We start from the raw sequence: 11779 nt of genomic DNA, 5'->3' as shown, positions 1-11779 counted from the left end.
TCATCGGAACTAAGACAATGTTATTTTTGGAGCATCCGTCCAGGCTGGTAAACGAAATGATGTCTCTTCGGGTTGCTGGTCTGGCCATTGCTCCTTTATCAGTTTCATCAATTCGTCATACAGGATTTTATAAGCTGGCGGTAGAAAATGCAAACCTTCAAAAGTATCAGTCATCTCTATAATTCTGGAGCTGCTAGAGTGATGCCTACCGTCAGCCAGCAAGCTGTCTAATTTGGCGTTCCTTGGAGCGTCCTTCGACCCCACAAGCGTCTCGCCATCCCTCCACCCTGTTGTTGCCATCATAGCAGACCAAAGATCCAGGACCGGCACTTTCAATCGCTCCCCAAGCTCTCTACATGCATTTGCGTACTGACACGTGATCTCGGCCTTTCTCGTCAGTCCACCATACCCTTTATCGAAGTCAACAAATTGAAGTTGATATTCATTGATCGGAGGCGGCGTGATCAAGATCAGACGAGGATGATGGGTGGTGACCGCTGGATCGTGCAAAATAAGTTCTAGATTTTGATAGTACTCATGCAGTGGCACATGTTGGCCGGTTGGACTGTCCGGGAGGACTGCATCATTGGCGCCAAAGAAGACATACTAGACGCATCAACTGCGTCTGGTAGGCAAAAGGATTCAGAAGACGTGAGACGTACCATAAAGTCAGCCTTTGCCTGCTGTGGACTCGGCATAAAATCATGGAGTGCTGTTCTGGCCTGGACAGTATTATAGCCCTGGAGCAAACGATCAGTTCGGAAGGTGGGTAATGAGGAGCATTTTGGGTACTGAGAAGCCGCGATTGATCACATCCAAGCGACGAATGAACGCTGGAGAGACAGCCACTTAGCACGGATTCCTCGACGCGGTTTCATGTGAAATTGTAATACATTGAGCAATATTACGAGGGGACTCTACCGTCTTGCAAAGCAGGCATGAGATTAAAACCAAGTCCTTGGCTTGCTGAGAACTGAGTGATGCTGTCTCCAAAGAGAATGAATTGAGGGTAAGGCCCTTTCTGTGGAGCTACCGCCCCATGATTACCAACTGCCTCGGTCATTCTCACCTTTACCGACCCTATCACTATGCCTCGCTGCGATTGGGCTCCGAATGGTCAAGACGCCAGAGCTTGTCTGTTCTTTTCAACGTGCACGTACGCGGGTTTTCCATAAGAAACGGAATGCAAGGAGATAACGCTAGAGGATTCATTAAGGTTTAAGTAGCAGCTCTAGACCGCGAAGAGGCTAGCTTCAGGTAGTAGTACCAAAACTACGACTCGCTTTATCTTCGCGATGCCAGAATCGCAGCATCCAAGGTGACTACGTTGAAAGTACTTGCTTGTGCATAGGCATTTGTAATGCCGCGGCCAAAGCGACCGAAGTTGGTTCACACTGTGTCATCCACCTTACGTATGACCGAGCATGGCCCTCCATCTTCAATTCAAAAGCGACAACGAAACACTTCTGCCTTATCGGAACACGCAGCAAATGCAAGCGACGATACTGATGGGTTGGTTCAGCGGAAGGCAGGCTGGACAAAGACAGATGCGATAGAGTCGGCTCAGTACACTATGAGTGGTGCGCTGCGGCCTCACCCGAATGCTGGTCCGAAGAAGAGCATGCCATCTGGATCGTCAACAAAGGACACAGGTCGCTCAGATACGCGGACTAGGAGGACTGAAAGTGTAAACACACAGAACCGCACTGGAAGTAGACAAAAACCTGGCGATTGGGAAACCGCGCCGATAGCAATTTCGGACCCTCCGTTGTTGCCGTATTCTGCTCCAGGCAAGCAAGCTAGCTTGGTATCCACATACAACGGCACACCTTTGGCTCAATCCTCCATGCTAGGTGCCATTCAATTCAAAAAGCGAGCCCGACAGCCTAGCCTACTAGATCTGGCGCAGACGCAGCCAGACCTTACGTTAGATTTTGACGATGAGTTTCCAGACTTCAGGCCAGATGACGAGTCCACGCCTTTGGTCAAGCCCTTATCGAACTTAGCCAATTCAATACCCTCAGAAGCGCATCATTTGGGACCACGAAAGAGAAAATTTTCATCATCTGAAGTTCAGGTTCCAGCAACCCAATCCCAGCATCAGGTAGAGTCCTCACTCAGTCTGTCGCCCCCTCGGAACGAATCTCCTGATCCACTACCAAGTGATGCTTTACTACTGGAACCCACATTACCTCGCTACCGTCAAGTCCGGACACCGTCGCCTTCTCTAGACAGAGATACTATAGAACCACCCCTCAGCAGTAGCAGTCCCGTAAAACCCCTACCCAGGAATACGCGCAAGTCCAGATCAGAACGTACTGTTACCAAAAGAATCACTACTGGAAAGGAACAGCGACGCTCGGCTTCTTCACCACCGTCACCTCAGTCAACAACATCAACGCCCCGTAAGGTGCTGTTACGTAAGAGGCCGCCAGAGCCGAAACCGTTGACTACAGCAACTCTGCAGAACTTGTTACCCCGCAGAAGATTACTCAAACAGACTCAGAATCCTTATGATGTTCTTAGCAGCAGTGATGGAGAGATCGATCTTACGCATCTAGGTGAGGATGAGGACGAACTCTCACTGCACGCCAAGAGCAAAATTCGCCGAAACAAGTCAATGCTCAGCAACAACCCCAAACGGAGCTTAGCAGTGAGTAGCAAAGGAAATCACAGGCTACCAGGTTCGAAAACAAAGCGAGAATCCAAAACTTACTCGCGAATCAATGATGATGAATCGCATACAGAGGGTGACGATGCTGGTGGAGATCTCGAGGGAACGAGTTTTGAGATTGATCCCACCAACGGGAAAGCAGTGGCAAATTTCGACGTGAAAGCGAAGGCAGAGATGAAGCGCTTAGCGAACAAGTTCAAGGAAGTCGATGAATATACGATGGAATTTGAGGATATGACAGGGGACGGAAATTCAAGTCAGATGAAGGATGCTAGATGAGGATCGCACGACAGGTAACCCATGGATATAACCTTGGCTCAACAGTCTTTGCTTGGGAGAAGTGTCAATAATTGCCATTCTGGTGTTTTGTAGCTTGGGCATCAAAAAAAAAAAAAACGATTTCATTTCATGAAATGTTGGCCTTTTTCTCTCAAAGCCGTTCAGTATTCGTACTCGAGGCACCAGGCTCGGCTTGCAGAGGAGGCATTCTAGTGAAATCTGCATTTCCCCGAGCATTCCATTCTAGCAAAGTCGTCACTTCGAAGCTGGCATGACCATTCTGTGAAGATTTCGCTGAATCAGGCTGCTGATTGCTCATGGCACTTTCATTTTTGCGTGCGATCGCACAATGCTCATCAAAAACCAACGAAAGAAAACCAAAATCAAAACGACCGTGTGCAGATCTTTCTCTTTGATTTTGTACATGAACAAATGCTTCAATCAAAGCATATGGGGACACCAAAGCTACATTTGACCTCATGCTTATCAAGACTGCAGTTGATGAGATTTCCGGTTAATCTGCCTAAGACGTTAAACATTTTACAAAGAGAACCCCGCATTTAACAATACCTAGTTTGGATTTGTAGCGCTTGAAGTGAATTCTCAACTGTGAGACGCCGATTCTGTAAGTGTTTATGTGCTGAAAGAATTACTCCATTATTACTCTTTAGTCTTCTAGTCAATCCTAGACAGTATCGGTGATTCTAGCGCCTTGAGTAGTTTGCTTCTGCCTTCGCATGGTCTCAAGAGCAAACGTAAATCGGTCAAAGGCTTTGCTAACTTTCAGTAACATGATTCTCCCAAGTCAAGCTTAAGGTCACCGAGTCTGCCATTTCTTTTTATCAAGTGAGTCATGCTATTCGCAAAGGCATTCTTATCTCTCACTCTGATGTTGGGCCCTCTTTGTAATTACTGCATCATGACGGAGACAACGTCCTCTTCCCCGTCCTTACCTTTTTTCATCGGCGGCGTAAGAGCTCGTATCAGCCGCGTGAGACGTCTCCTGCTGAGTAGACTTATAGCAGTATGAGCTGCGGAGAAGATGTGAGGGCAAGCAAGGTCAAGTCAGGTAAAGATGTTAAGGACGATCATTCAAAAGTTTCGATATTGGAATGGCAATATGGTATGATAGATGCGAAAACACAGTGAGCAGGAGGGAGACTTCAGAATTAGATTGATGTTACCGACCTTATCGGAGTGACAGGCCTGCTTTTTTCATTTCTTGCAAGACTCACATTTTCTCTCAGAGCAACATATTCCGAATCCGCAAATCCCAGCAAGCTTCGGATCTCGGTACTTTGACAACCTTTGATTCGCATAATTTCGGCTGATGAATAATTCACGAGCGCCCTTCCTACCTCAAGGGGAGCTGAGGGTATATCAACAGGAACCCCACCACCATTCACAGTTGCGTCGCTTTCAAGAGGCCCATTACTTTTCTGCTTGACAACGAGGAGTCGCACGGCTTCTTGTTGTGCGAATTGGCCTTCGACATCAACGATGCCTACTGGTAAAAGGCCGGCTCTCGATTTTAGCGCTTGGTGGGCGCCTTCGTCTATATACATAGTACCGTGAGGTGCCAGGCCGTGTAGCAGCCAGAACGAGCGGTCGCGTATAGGCTGCAGATCTGGTATAAAACGCGTGTGCAAAGGGGGAGTTCTCAGAGGGCCATTCATCTGCAATGATGCTGTTGATTTTGAAAGATCCTCGCGCTCTGTAGAAGGCGTGAGTGGGAGCGATGACACGAGAGGCGATCGTCTTAACGATTCTACATAGTTGACTACTTCAATTATGTTACCAGGTTTTGATGATCGAGTAATTACTGCGGTGACCCCAGCAGAAATGGCAAGCCTTGCGGCAACAATCTTGGTAGACATGCCACCAGTCCCCAACGCTGACCCAGCTGATGATACATCGGCTTCTAGGGCCGAAATATCTTCAACAATGTCAATTGGCCTCGCATCTGCGTGCATTCTTGGGTTTTTGTCGTAGAGGCAGTCGACATCAGTCATCAGGAACAGATAATCCGCTTGAAGCATGGCGGCGGTGATGGCAGATAGCGTGTCATTGTCACCAAATTTTTCAACCTCACGAATTTCCTATGGACGTTCAGCTGGTGGACAACAGCTGGACGACGAGGTAAAGACGCACCGACACTGCGATCGTATCGTTTTCATTGACTATAGGGATAACGCCCATGTTGAACAGCTCTGTAAAAGTATTCTGCGCATTGAGATACTGGGTGCGGTCCGCAATATCATTCCTAGTCAACAGAATTTGTGCAATTGGCTGTTGCAGGTGCGCGAAGAGAGTATTCCACAGCCCAATAAGCTGGCATTGTCCAACACTAGCAAGAGCCTGCCCCGAGGTCAGTAGATGTGATTCCATGTAGTAAGGCAAAGACTGGTCTTGCCTGTCTTGCAGTCATAGACTTAGGTCTCCTATCCACCTTCATTCGTCGCAATCCCATGCCAATGGCGCCAGAAGAGACAATGACTACTTTATGGCCATCCTTGACAAGCTGGACTGCTGTCTCGACGATGAGAGAGAGAACGGAGAGTAGAGGCTCATGATTTTTTTCACTGACGATAGAGCTTGTGCCTGGATTGAGTCAATCACTAAATGAAGCTGAGAATGCTCGATCAATCGCCATACCCAGTTTGATGACAATCGTTAGGTGTTTCTGGCCCTTCATGGATTAGGATGCAATGAAGCAGGTATCAACAGAGCTATCACGCTTCTCTGAACGAGAAGTACTACAAATATGAGAACAGGGGTAGGAATCGTCCAGGGGCAGTGCCATCGTAATTGAGTGTTGTGAGTCAACCGTGAGGCGGAATTCGCAGGTCGGTACTTGCCCAGCAAAACTTTTTCAAGCAACTCTTTCCGTTTTAGCAACCCTCCTTTCTGCATCATCCACTAGCAGAGCAACCGATGTCTTCCACTGATGAAGGATCTACAACTAACCAGCAGGATGAGTCTTCGACGCCGAAGAGAGTCTTTGAGCCTCTTGATTACAGCGACACATTTTGGGCAAGACTCAAGAATGGAACGAATTACAACTTCCGGCGCTTAAGCAACGAGGATGCCGCCCGAATGATACAATTTGACAAGATGCGACAATGGCCGCTCAGACTCGCGAAGTGCCAGGAGCGGCGAAACTACTTCTTGAAATATAGTGCGATCTCGATGTGTTAGGAACCTACGGCGAATTGGGGCTAAGAGGGTGACCTAGGTCCAGTCATACGCTTCATGAACGATAAAATCCGGCAACTGGGAGGCAACATAACCAGAGATACCTTTCCGTGTCGATTCTGTAAGGACACCAAGCGTGGCAGTTTCCATCCAGAACAAGGAATCGAATTGTGTGCGAACAACATAACATCTAAGAGCAAACATGAGGACATCATGGCGCATGGTACTGTTGCACCTACAATCCATCTCTATGTCAACATGAGACTAACGGTGATAGAGTTAATGCATGTGTATGACCATCTCCGCTTCGAAGTCAATTGGGCGGACCTCCGACATTCTGCTTGCAGCGAAATCCGAGCCTCAGCGCTCAGTGGTGAATGTAGATTCTTGAGCGAGTTCTGGACTCGGGGCAAGTACAAGTTGAATAGAGGATATCAAGATTGTGTCAGACGACACGCAATACAGTCAACGAGGACGAGGCCAAATTGCAAGAGTGATGAGCACGCAGCGCAAGTTGTGGATGATGTCTTTGACAGTTGCATAACCGATACGAGACCTTTTGATGAGGTATATCGATAAGCCAAAATTGCTTCATTATAGAGAAGCGAAAAGAATCACCCCTAGGATTCGCCCAACTCCAAGCTATGACCAAGCCAAATCCTGCCTCAAATCTCCAGATGGTGCAGACTGCGTGACAACAAACCTTATCGGCCTGAATTCCGCTTGGCAGCCCTTTCACCTGTACAATGCTTCACAATCCACGGGTGTTTCTGGACCTCGCCTAATTGAAGGCGTTTATCCGGATCAAGGACGAGAAGCTATGACAACGTCAGCCCACTTTTCAGTGCAAAGAGGTCGTATTTGGCTTACCCGCTCGATCAGATCCCTCGCCTCTCCGCTTACAAATTTTGGTACGGTCATCTCCCCTCTCGCTATCCTTCGTTGAGTCATAACAGGCGTATCCTCGAACGGTGCTTCTCCCACGAGGAACTCATATGTCAAGACTCCTAGGCTCCATAGATCAACCTTTTCGTTATAGAAGTTTTCCTGGCTACCTGGTTTGATCATTTCTGGAGGGAGATAGTCCAAGGTACCACACATTGTGTTCCTCCTATTATTGGGCGCATGAACACTCCAGCCAAAATCTGAAATCTTTATCTCGTCATGTATGCCAACCAAGATGTTCTCTGGCTTAATGTCTCTATGCATAACATGTTTCTTATGCAGGTATTTGAGAGCTGCAGCCATCTGAGCGATGTATTGAGCTGCTTTCACCTCGGGGAATCTGTTCGCTTTTCTCAAATGTTTGTACAACTCTCCTTTTCCAGCGTACTCCAAAATAAGGAAAACCCTTTTGCTATCGTGGAAATGACCATAGAATCGAAGGATATTCGGGTGCCGCAAATTACTGTGTATCTCAATTTCTCTTCGAACCTGCTTCTCAACTTTTCCTTGTTGTAGTTCACTTTTGTGCAGCACTTTCAGTGCACACACAAAACCCGTGGACCTCTCTTTCGCTAGGTAAACTCTCCCAAATTTGCCTTTTCCCAACGGTTTCCCTATTTCGAACATGCCTAGGTGCCAATTTTTCGGCTGAGGTTGTTCGTAAACTGGTGGGTTTGACAGTCTCTGTATGACATTTTCGTCTGAATTTCTGGCCGAAGATGACGATCTATCTCCTTTCTTAGGTGGCGAGGAAGGTTGCGGTACAGTCGAGCTACGGCACTGAGGCTGAGGGATAGTATTGACAACTGCGATCGTGGAGCTTTTGGTATTTGCATCATTCACGTTTTGGATGGCGGTTTTCAGCAGATTGAGGCGGTTTGGATTAGAAGTGAGCTGGGTGCTGGAACTAAGAGCAGATGATGACACAGTCGATATCGATCCCTGCAATGATGTTAGTCTTTTATCTGGGGAGGTGCTCGACCACAAGACCTACCTTCGGTCTAGGGTAAAGAATCCCACCTTGGGCAGTATCGTTTTCATCATTCACGGACATCTGCTCAAAGCGCGCTTCAATGGTCCGAATCGCCATGGTCAGAGAATCAAACAATTATCCTAGATGCAGACGACAAGGTAGATTCACATTCAAAATCAATTACTCAAGGCAGGTCCGTTGTTTCCTACAGCCAGGGTCGAACGTTGTCGTTGTGCGGTTGGAGTTAACTAAATATTGGTTGTCCTGGCAACTCCCGCTTTCAGCCCTAAATTTCGGTCCGAGATCGTGCCTTTTTTGAAGTGCGCAGATTTCAGCTTCCTGCTCCCCAAAACTCCGAGCACATCGACGCCTTCATCACAATTTGAATCTCTTCGAAAATGGTACGTTTGGCACAGTACTGAGCACTTTCAAAATCAGCGTTACAGTGTTTGATTCATGAATGTCAAAAAATCTCCCTTCGTACGCGGCGAAACTCCGCAGCTTGGCTGCCTCTTTGTTGTTGATCTTCCATGGCTTGACCAACGAACTCAAGATCTTTCTTCCCTGTCGTCCTGCCAACTCGTACAATTCACGCAACGTTGAGCCTGGGAATGATTGTTAACCTCCGCGCGCTACCCTATATTCAATGGGAACTTGCCTTTTCACTTATTCGTTTCCTGCAATACTTGCATTTGACAGTGTGCTTTATAATGTTATCTTTGGCCGCCCAGCCGTACGTCATGGCAATGAAGTACAAGGCTAAGCCGATGCCGAGAAGATTGAAGACCTCGTTGACAAACTTGCTACGCTCGAAATATAGTAAGCCGGTGAGCCACTTTCCCATTAGGCGAAACGCTGCAAACGTGCGAACAACATACCCGTAGGTCATAACGACCGCTCCATCGTCTTGAGCAGACTCAACAGTGTTGTATCCATGGTATTTGCGATAGCCGGGGCCGCGCCTCAGAACGGCAAACTTCTCGTTGAAATTCCGGTCAATGAAAGGCAGAAGGGACAGTATTGGGGTGATTATGTCTGATACAAACGACTTGACGACAGTGGTGAATGCAGCTGCAATAATCAAGCCTACGGCTACTTCCAGAACATTGTCCTGAAATATGAAGTCTGAAAACCCATCCCAGAAGCGGCTCACGTTTAATTTCGCTCTCTTTCCTGCCTGCGTCAACTGTTCGTTGGTTTCTTCGAGTCGAGGCATAGTGTTCCGCTGACTTCTCTGCAAAACCGCTGCATGCAGAAGTCCAACGGCTGCCTGCAGGTCTAAGAAAATGCGGTTGGAGGTGGCTGTGCATCAGAGCTTATCAAACTAGTGGACTTAAGCAATTTCCGTCAGTAGTTAGTCCTTCGTCATTCCTCTTCGCGGTGCTCTTACAATATCTCTTTTGAGATTATGGTGTCTAACGGGAGACAGTACACAACGGAAGCGCATCCTTCAGCTGCCGATGGCGGCCAGACCGTCACCCAGAACGATTTCAAAATCACGACGCGGAAACTGCCCATCCTCAAGGCGGAACCCATCGAGAAGATGACAGAGAACCTCGGGATCGCTCTTCCAGAAATGATTTTTGGCGATAATCTAGTATCAATTGAGCATGCTGAGAGCTCTTTTGGCATCAGCTTCAATACTTATGACGCCCTCGATCTGGTAGACAAAACAGGGGGTTCAATGCTTCAGGTCGCACATTCCAAAGAATGGCAGAGCACGCGGTACGAAAAGGCTGGACTTTGGTAAGAACATACGCTGAGATACTCAGAGAGAAGAAGCATGAGGGTATAACGGAAGTGGTCAAGCCTTTCGATTGGTCGTACAGCACCACCTACAAGGGCACATTACGGCGCGACTCACCGGATTTTCAACCATCTCAGACACCAATCCCACTACATTTGTTGATGCGCCAAGATCCGATACTGTTCTTCGACGACGTCATGCTGTATGAAGACGAGATGGCCGACAACGGTATCACTATGCTATCCTGTAAAATAAGAGTAATGCCCCAGAGGCTACTCCTGCTGTGTCGCTTCTTCATGCGCTTGGACAACGTTCTTATCAGGATACGGGATACTAGGGTCTATATTGACTTTCGGAAAGGAGAGATCATTCGAGAATACCAAGCAAAGGAGGAAAGGTACGAAGTGGTGCGACAGGTAAGATAAGCCAGCCAGAATAAACCTCGATGAATGCGATAACCAAGGGACCAGAAACTTGCATCAACTGGCCAAGATGCTCCGGCGAAATTGCGAGACCCCAACGCATTGACCGACCTGCTTCCTGTTGTGGAGAGGAAGCTAGAGCAACTACTCATTCTAGTACCATAGATCTACTTAAGGCTTCAAGCTGGCGTACGTCGAAAGACGAGACTGACAGCGAGGGGAAGCTTGACCCGTGTGGCGCAACTGAGGTGTGGCCGCCTTTGCTTAGTCAGGCAATACTGTAAATTATTTACGTCGTCATGACATTCTAAACTCGCAGCAGCTTATATGCAGCGCGATTGTAGAGCTTCACGACCATCCAATTCATTAGCCTTGCAGCAATGATTTCGTCCTATGTATGCATCAGCTGTCGACAGACCTTGCGCATCCGTTTGCGTCAATCGCGAAGGTGCATTCCACACGAGCGATGTTCCATCATAAACACCCGACCCTTATCCACCACTTCCACGTTTAAAGTACCGCAGCCACAGCCATATCAAAGGCATGGGGGGAGAACAAAAGTCGATCAATTGCAGACAGATGCTTCACAAGTGCATCATCCTGTCACAACCCCAGCCCCTGCAACGTCAACGCAGAAGGCTCAAGAAGCTACCCAATTCAGCCCGGTACGAACGATTGCGAAGGAGTTTCGAAAAAGGGCTAGCGCCACGACAGAAACATACATAGCTTATGCAGCCTGTGAAAAACTGGTGACAGAATGCGCCCGTCAAGCAAATTACGTAATGCCACAGGCTGAACAGAAGAACATTGATATTCCTAAGACAAAGGAAGGGGAAGACCTTGGGAAGGGGGATGGGTGGTGGTACGAGAGTGTGTTGTGCGATCCCAGATTCCTTTCAAATACTGATATATTGGCAGCACTCGAGCTTCCACCCACGTTCAATACCTGGGCTCAAGTGACCTTTCTGCATATGTACATGCTTACGTGCCGCTTTCGTATGTTTCCCTATGCTTCGACCTGGCATCAACATCTGTTGGATCACTTCTTCTTCATGGCAGAGGATCGCATGACCAAGCAGCACGGGATTGTGGCAGGGTCTGCACGGAGCAAATACCTGAAGGATCTATTTGTGCAATGGAGAGGACTGACTGCAGGGTACGACGAAGGTCTGGTAAAAGGGGATGCCGTTCTGGCAACTGCCGTCTGGAGGAATATCTTCAAGGCTGATGACAACGTGGATTTTCGAGGCATTGGGCAGATTGTGAGCTACGTCAGGGGCGTTTTGCAGGGCTTAGAGAAGATACCAGATGAAGATATCGCAAGTGGAGATGTTGCTTTCAGCTCCCCGGAGAGAGAGAGGAACAGTGTGATGATACGAAGCCGTATGATGGAGACGTTGGTAGATGTCAAATATAGCGAAGCGATGCCTACCAAATGAAGCTTCAGATTTAATCCTTGTGAATTCACATCCCTTGGCCGCCCTACCTCCAGCCTTCTTCTTTTGTCGTCTTTCACATGTAATTCCTGCTCACTCTTGTGGACG

The 11779-nt window shown here is 47.9% G+C and overlaps 5 protein-coding genes across 5 annotated transcripts; 2 read left to right on the top strand and 3 right to left on the bottom strand.

The window, feature by feature from the left end:
- Positions 1-9: 9 nt before the first annotated feature.
- On the bottom strand, positions 10-698 carry KY384_003154 (uncharacterized protein; the record flags this gene model as incomplete). Its single annotated transcript, XM_044811675.1, has 3 exons — positions 10-155; positions 210-606; positions 663-698. The coding sequence occupies 3 exons, from the start codon at positions 696-698 to the stop codon at positions 10-12; spliced, it is 579 nt and encodes a 192-aa protein (XP_044670808.1).
- Positions 699-1360: 662 nt separating this feature from the next.
- Positions 1361-2953, top strand: KY384_003153 (uncharacterized protein; the record flags this gene model as incomplete). The annotated part of the gene is made up of 1 exon (XM_044811674.1): positions 1361-2953. One exon carries the CDS (start codon positions 1361-1363, stop codon positions 2951-2953), a length of 1593 nt encoding a protein of 530 aa, XP_044670807.1.
- Positions 2954-3862: 909 nt separating this feature from the next.
- Positions 3863-5648, bottom strand: KY384_003152 (uncharacterized protein; the record flags this gene model as incomplete). Its single annotated transcript, XM_044811673.1, has 5 exons — positions 3863-3959; positions 4142-5052; positions 5105-5311; positions 5403-5554; positions 5609-5648. The coding sequence occupies 5 exons, from the start codon at positions 5646-5648 to the stop codon at positions 3863-3865; spliced, it is 1407 nt and encodes a 468-aa protein (XP_044670806.1).
- A 1204-nt stretch (positions 5649-6852) lies between these two features.
- On the bottom strand, positions 6853-9282 carry KY384_003151 (uncharacterized protein; the record flags this gene model as incomplete). The annotated part of the gene is made up of 5 exons (XM_044811672.1): positions 6853-6966; positions 7019-8035; positions 8088-8147; positions 8446-8491; positions 8753-9282. 5 exons carry the CDS (start codon positions 9280-9282, stop codon positions 6853-6855), a joined length of 1767 nt encoding a protein of 588 aa, XP_044670805.1.
- A 192-nt stretch (positions 9283-9474) lies between these two features.
- Positions 9475-11674, top strand: KY384_003150 (uncharacterized protein; the record flags this gene model as incomplete). Its single annotated transcript, XM_044811671.1, has 3 exons — positions 9475-9791; positions 9839-10229; positions 10760-11674. The coding sequence occupies 3 exons, from the start codon at positions 9475-9477 to the stop codon at positions 11672-11674; spliced, it is 1623 nt and encodes a 540-aa protein (XP_044670804.1).
- Positions 11675-11779: the final 105 nt, after the last annotated feature.

This window comes from Bacidia gigantensis (assembly GCF_019456465.1).
Source record: "Bacidia gigantensis strain McMullin 20006 chromosome Unknown contig_180, whole genome shotgun sequence".
In the NCBI taxonomy this organism is placed as follows: domain Eukaryota; kingdom Fungi; phylum Ascomycota; class Lecanoromycetes; order Lecanorales; family Ramalinaceae; genus Bacidia; species Bacidia gigantensis.
The sequence above is the reverse complement of the archived record's forward strand: the minus strand, read 5'-3'. Positions and strand labels throughout refer to the sequence as shown.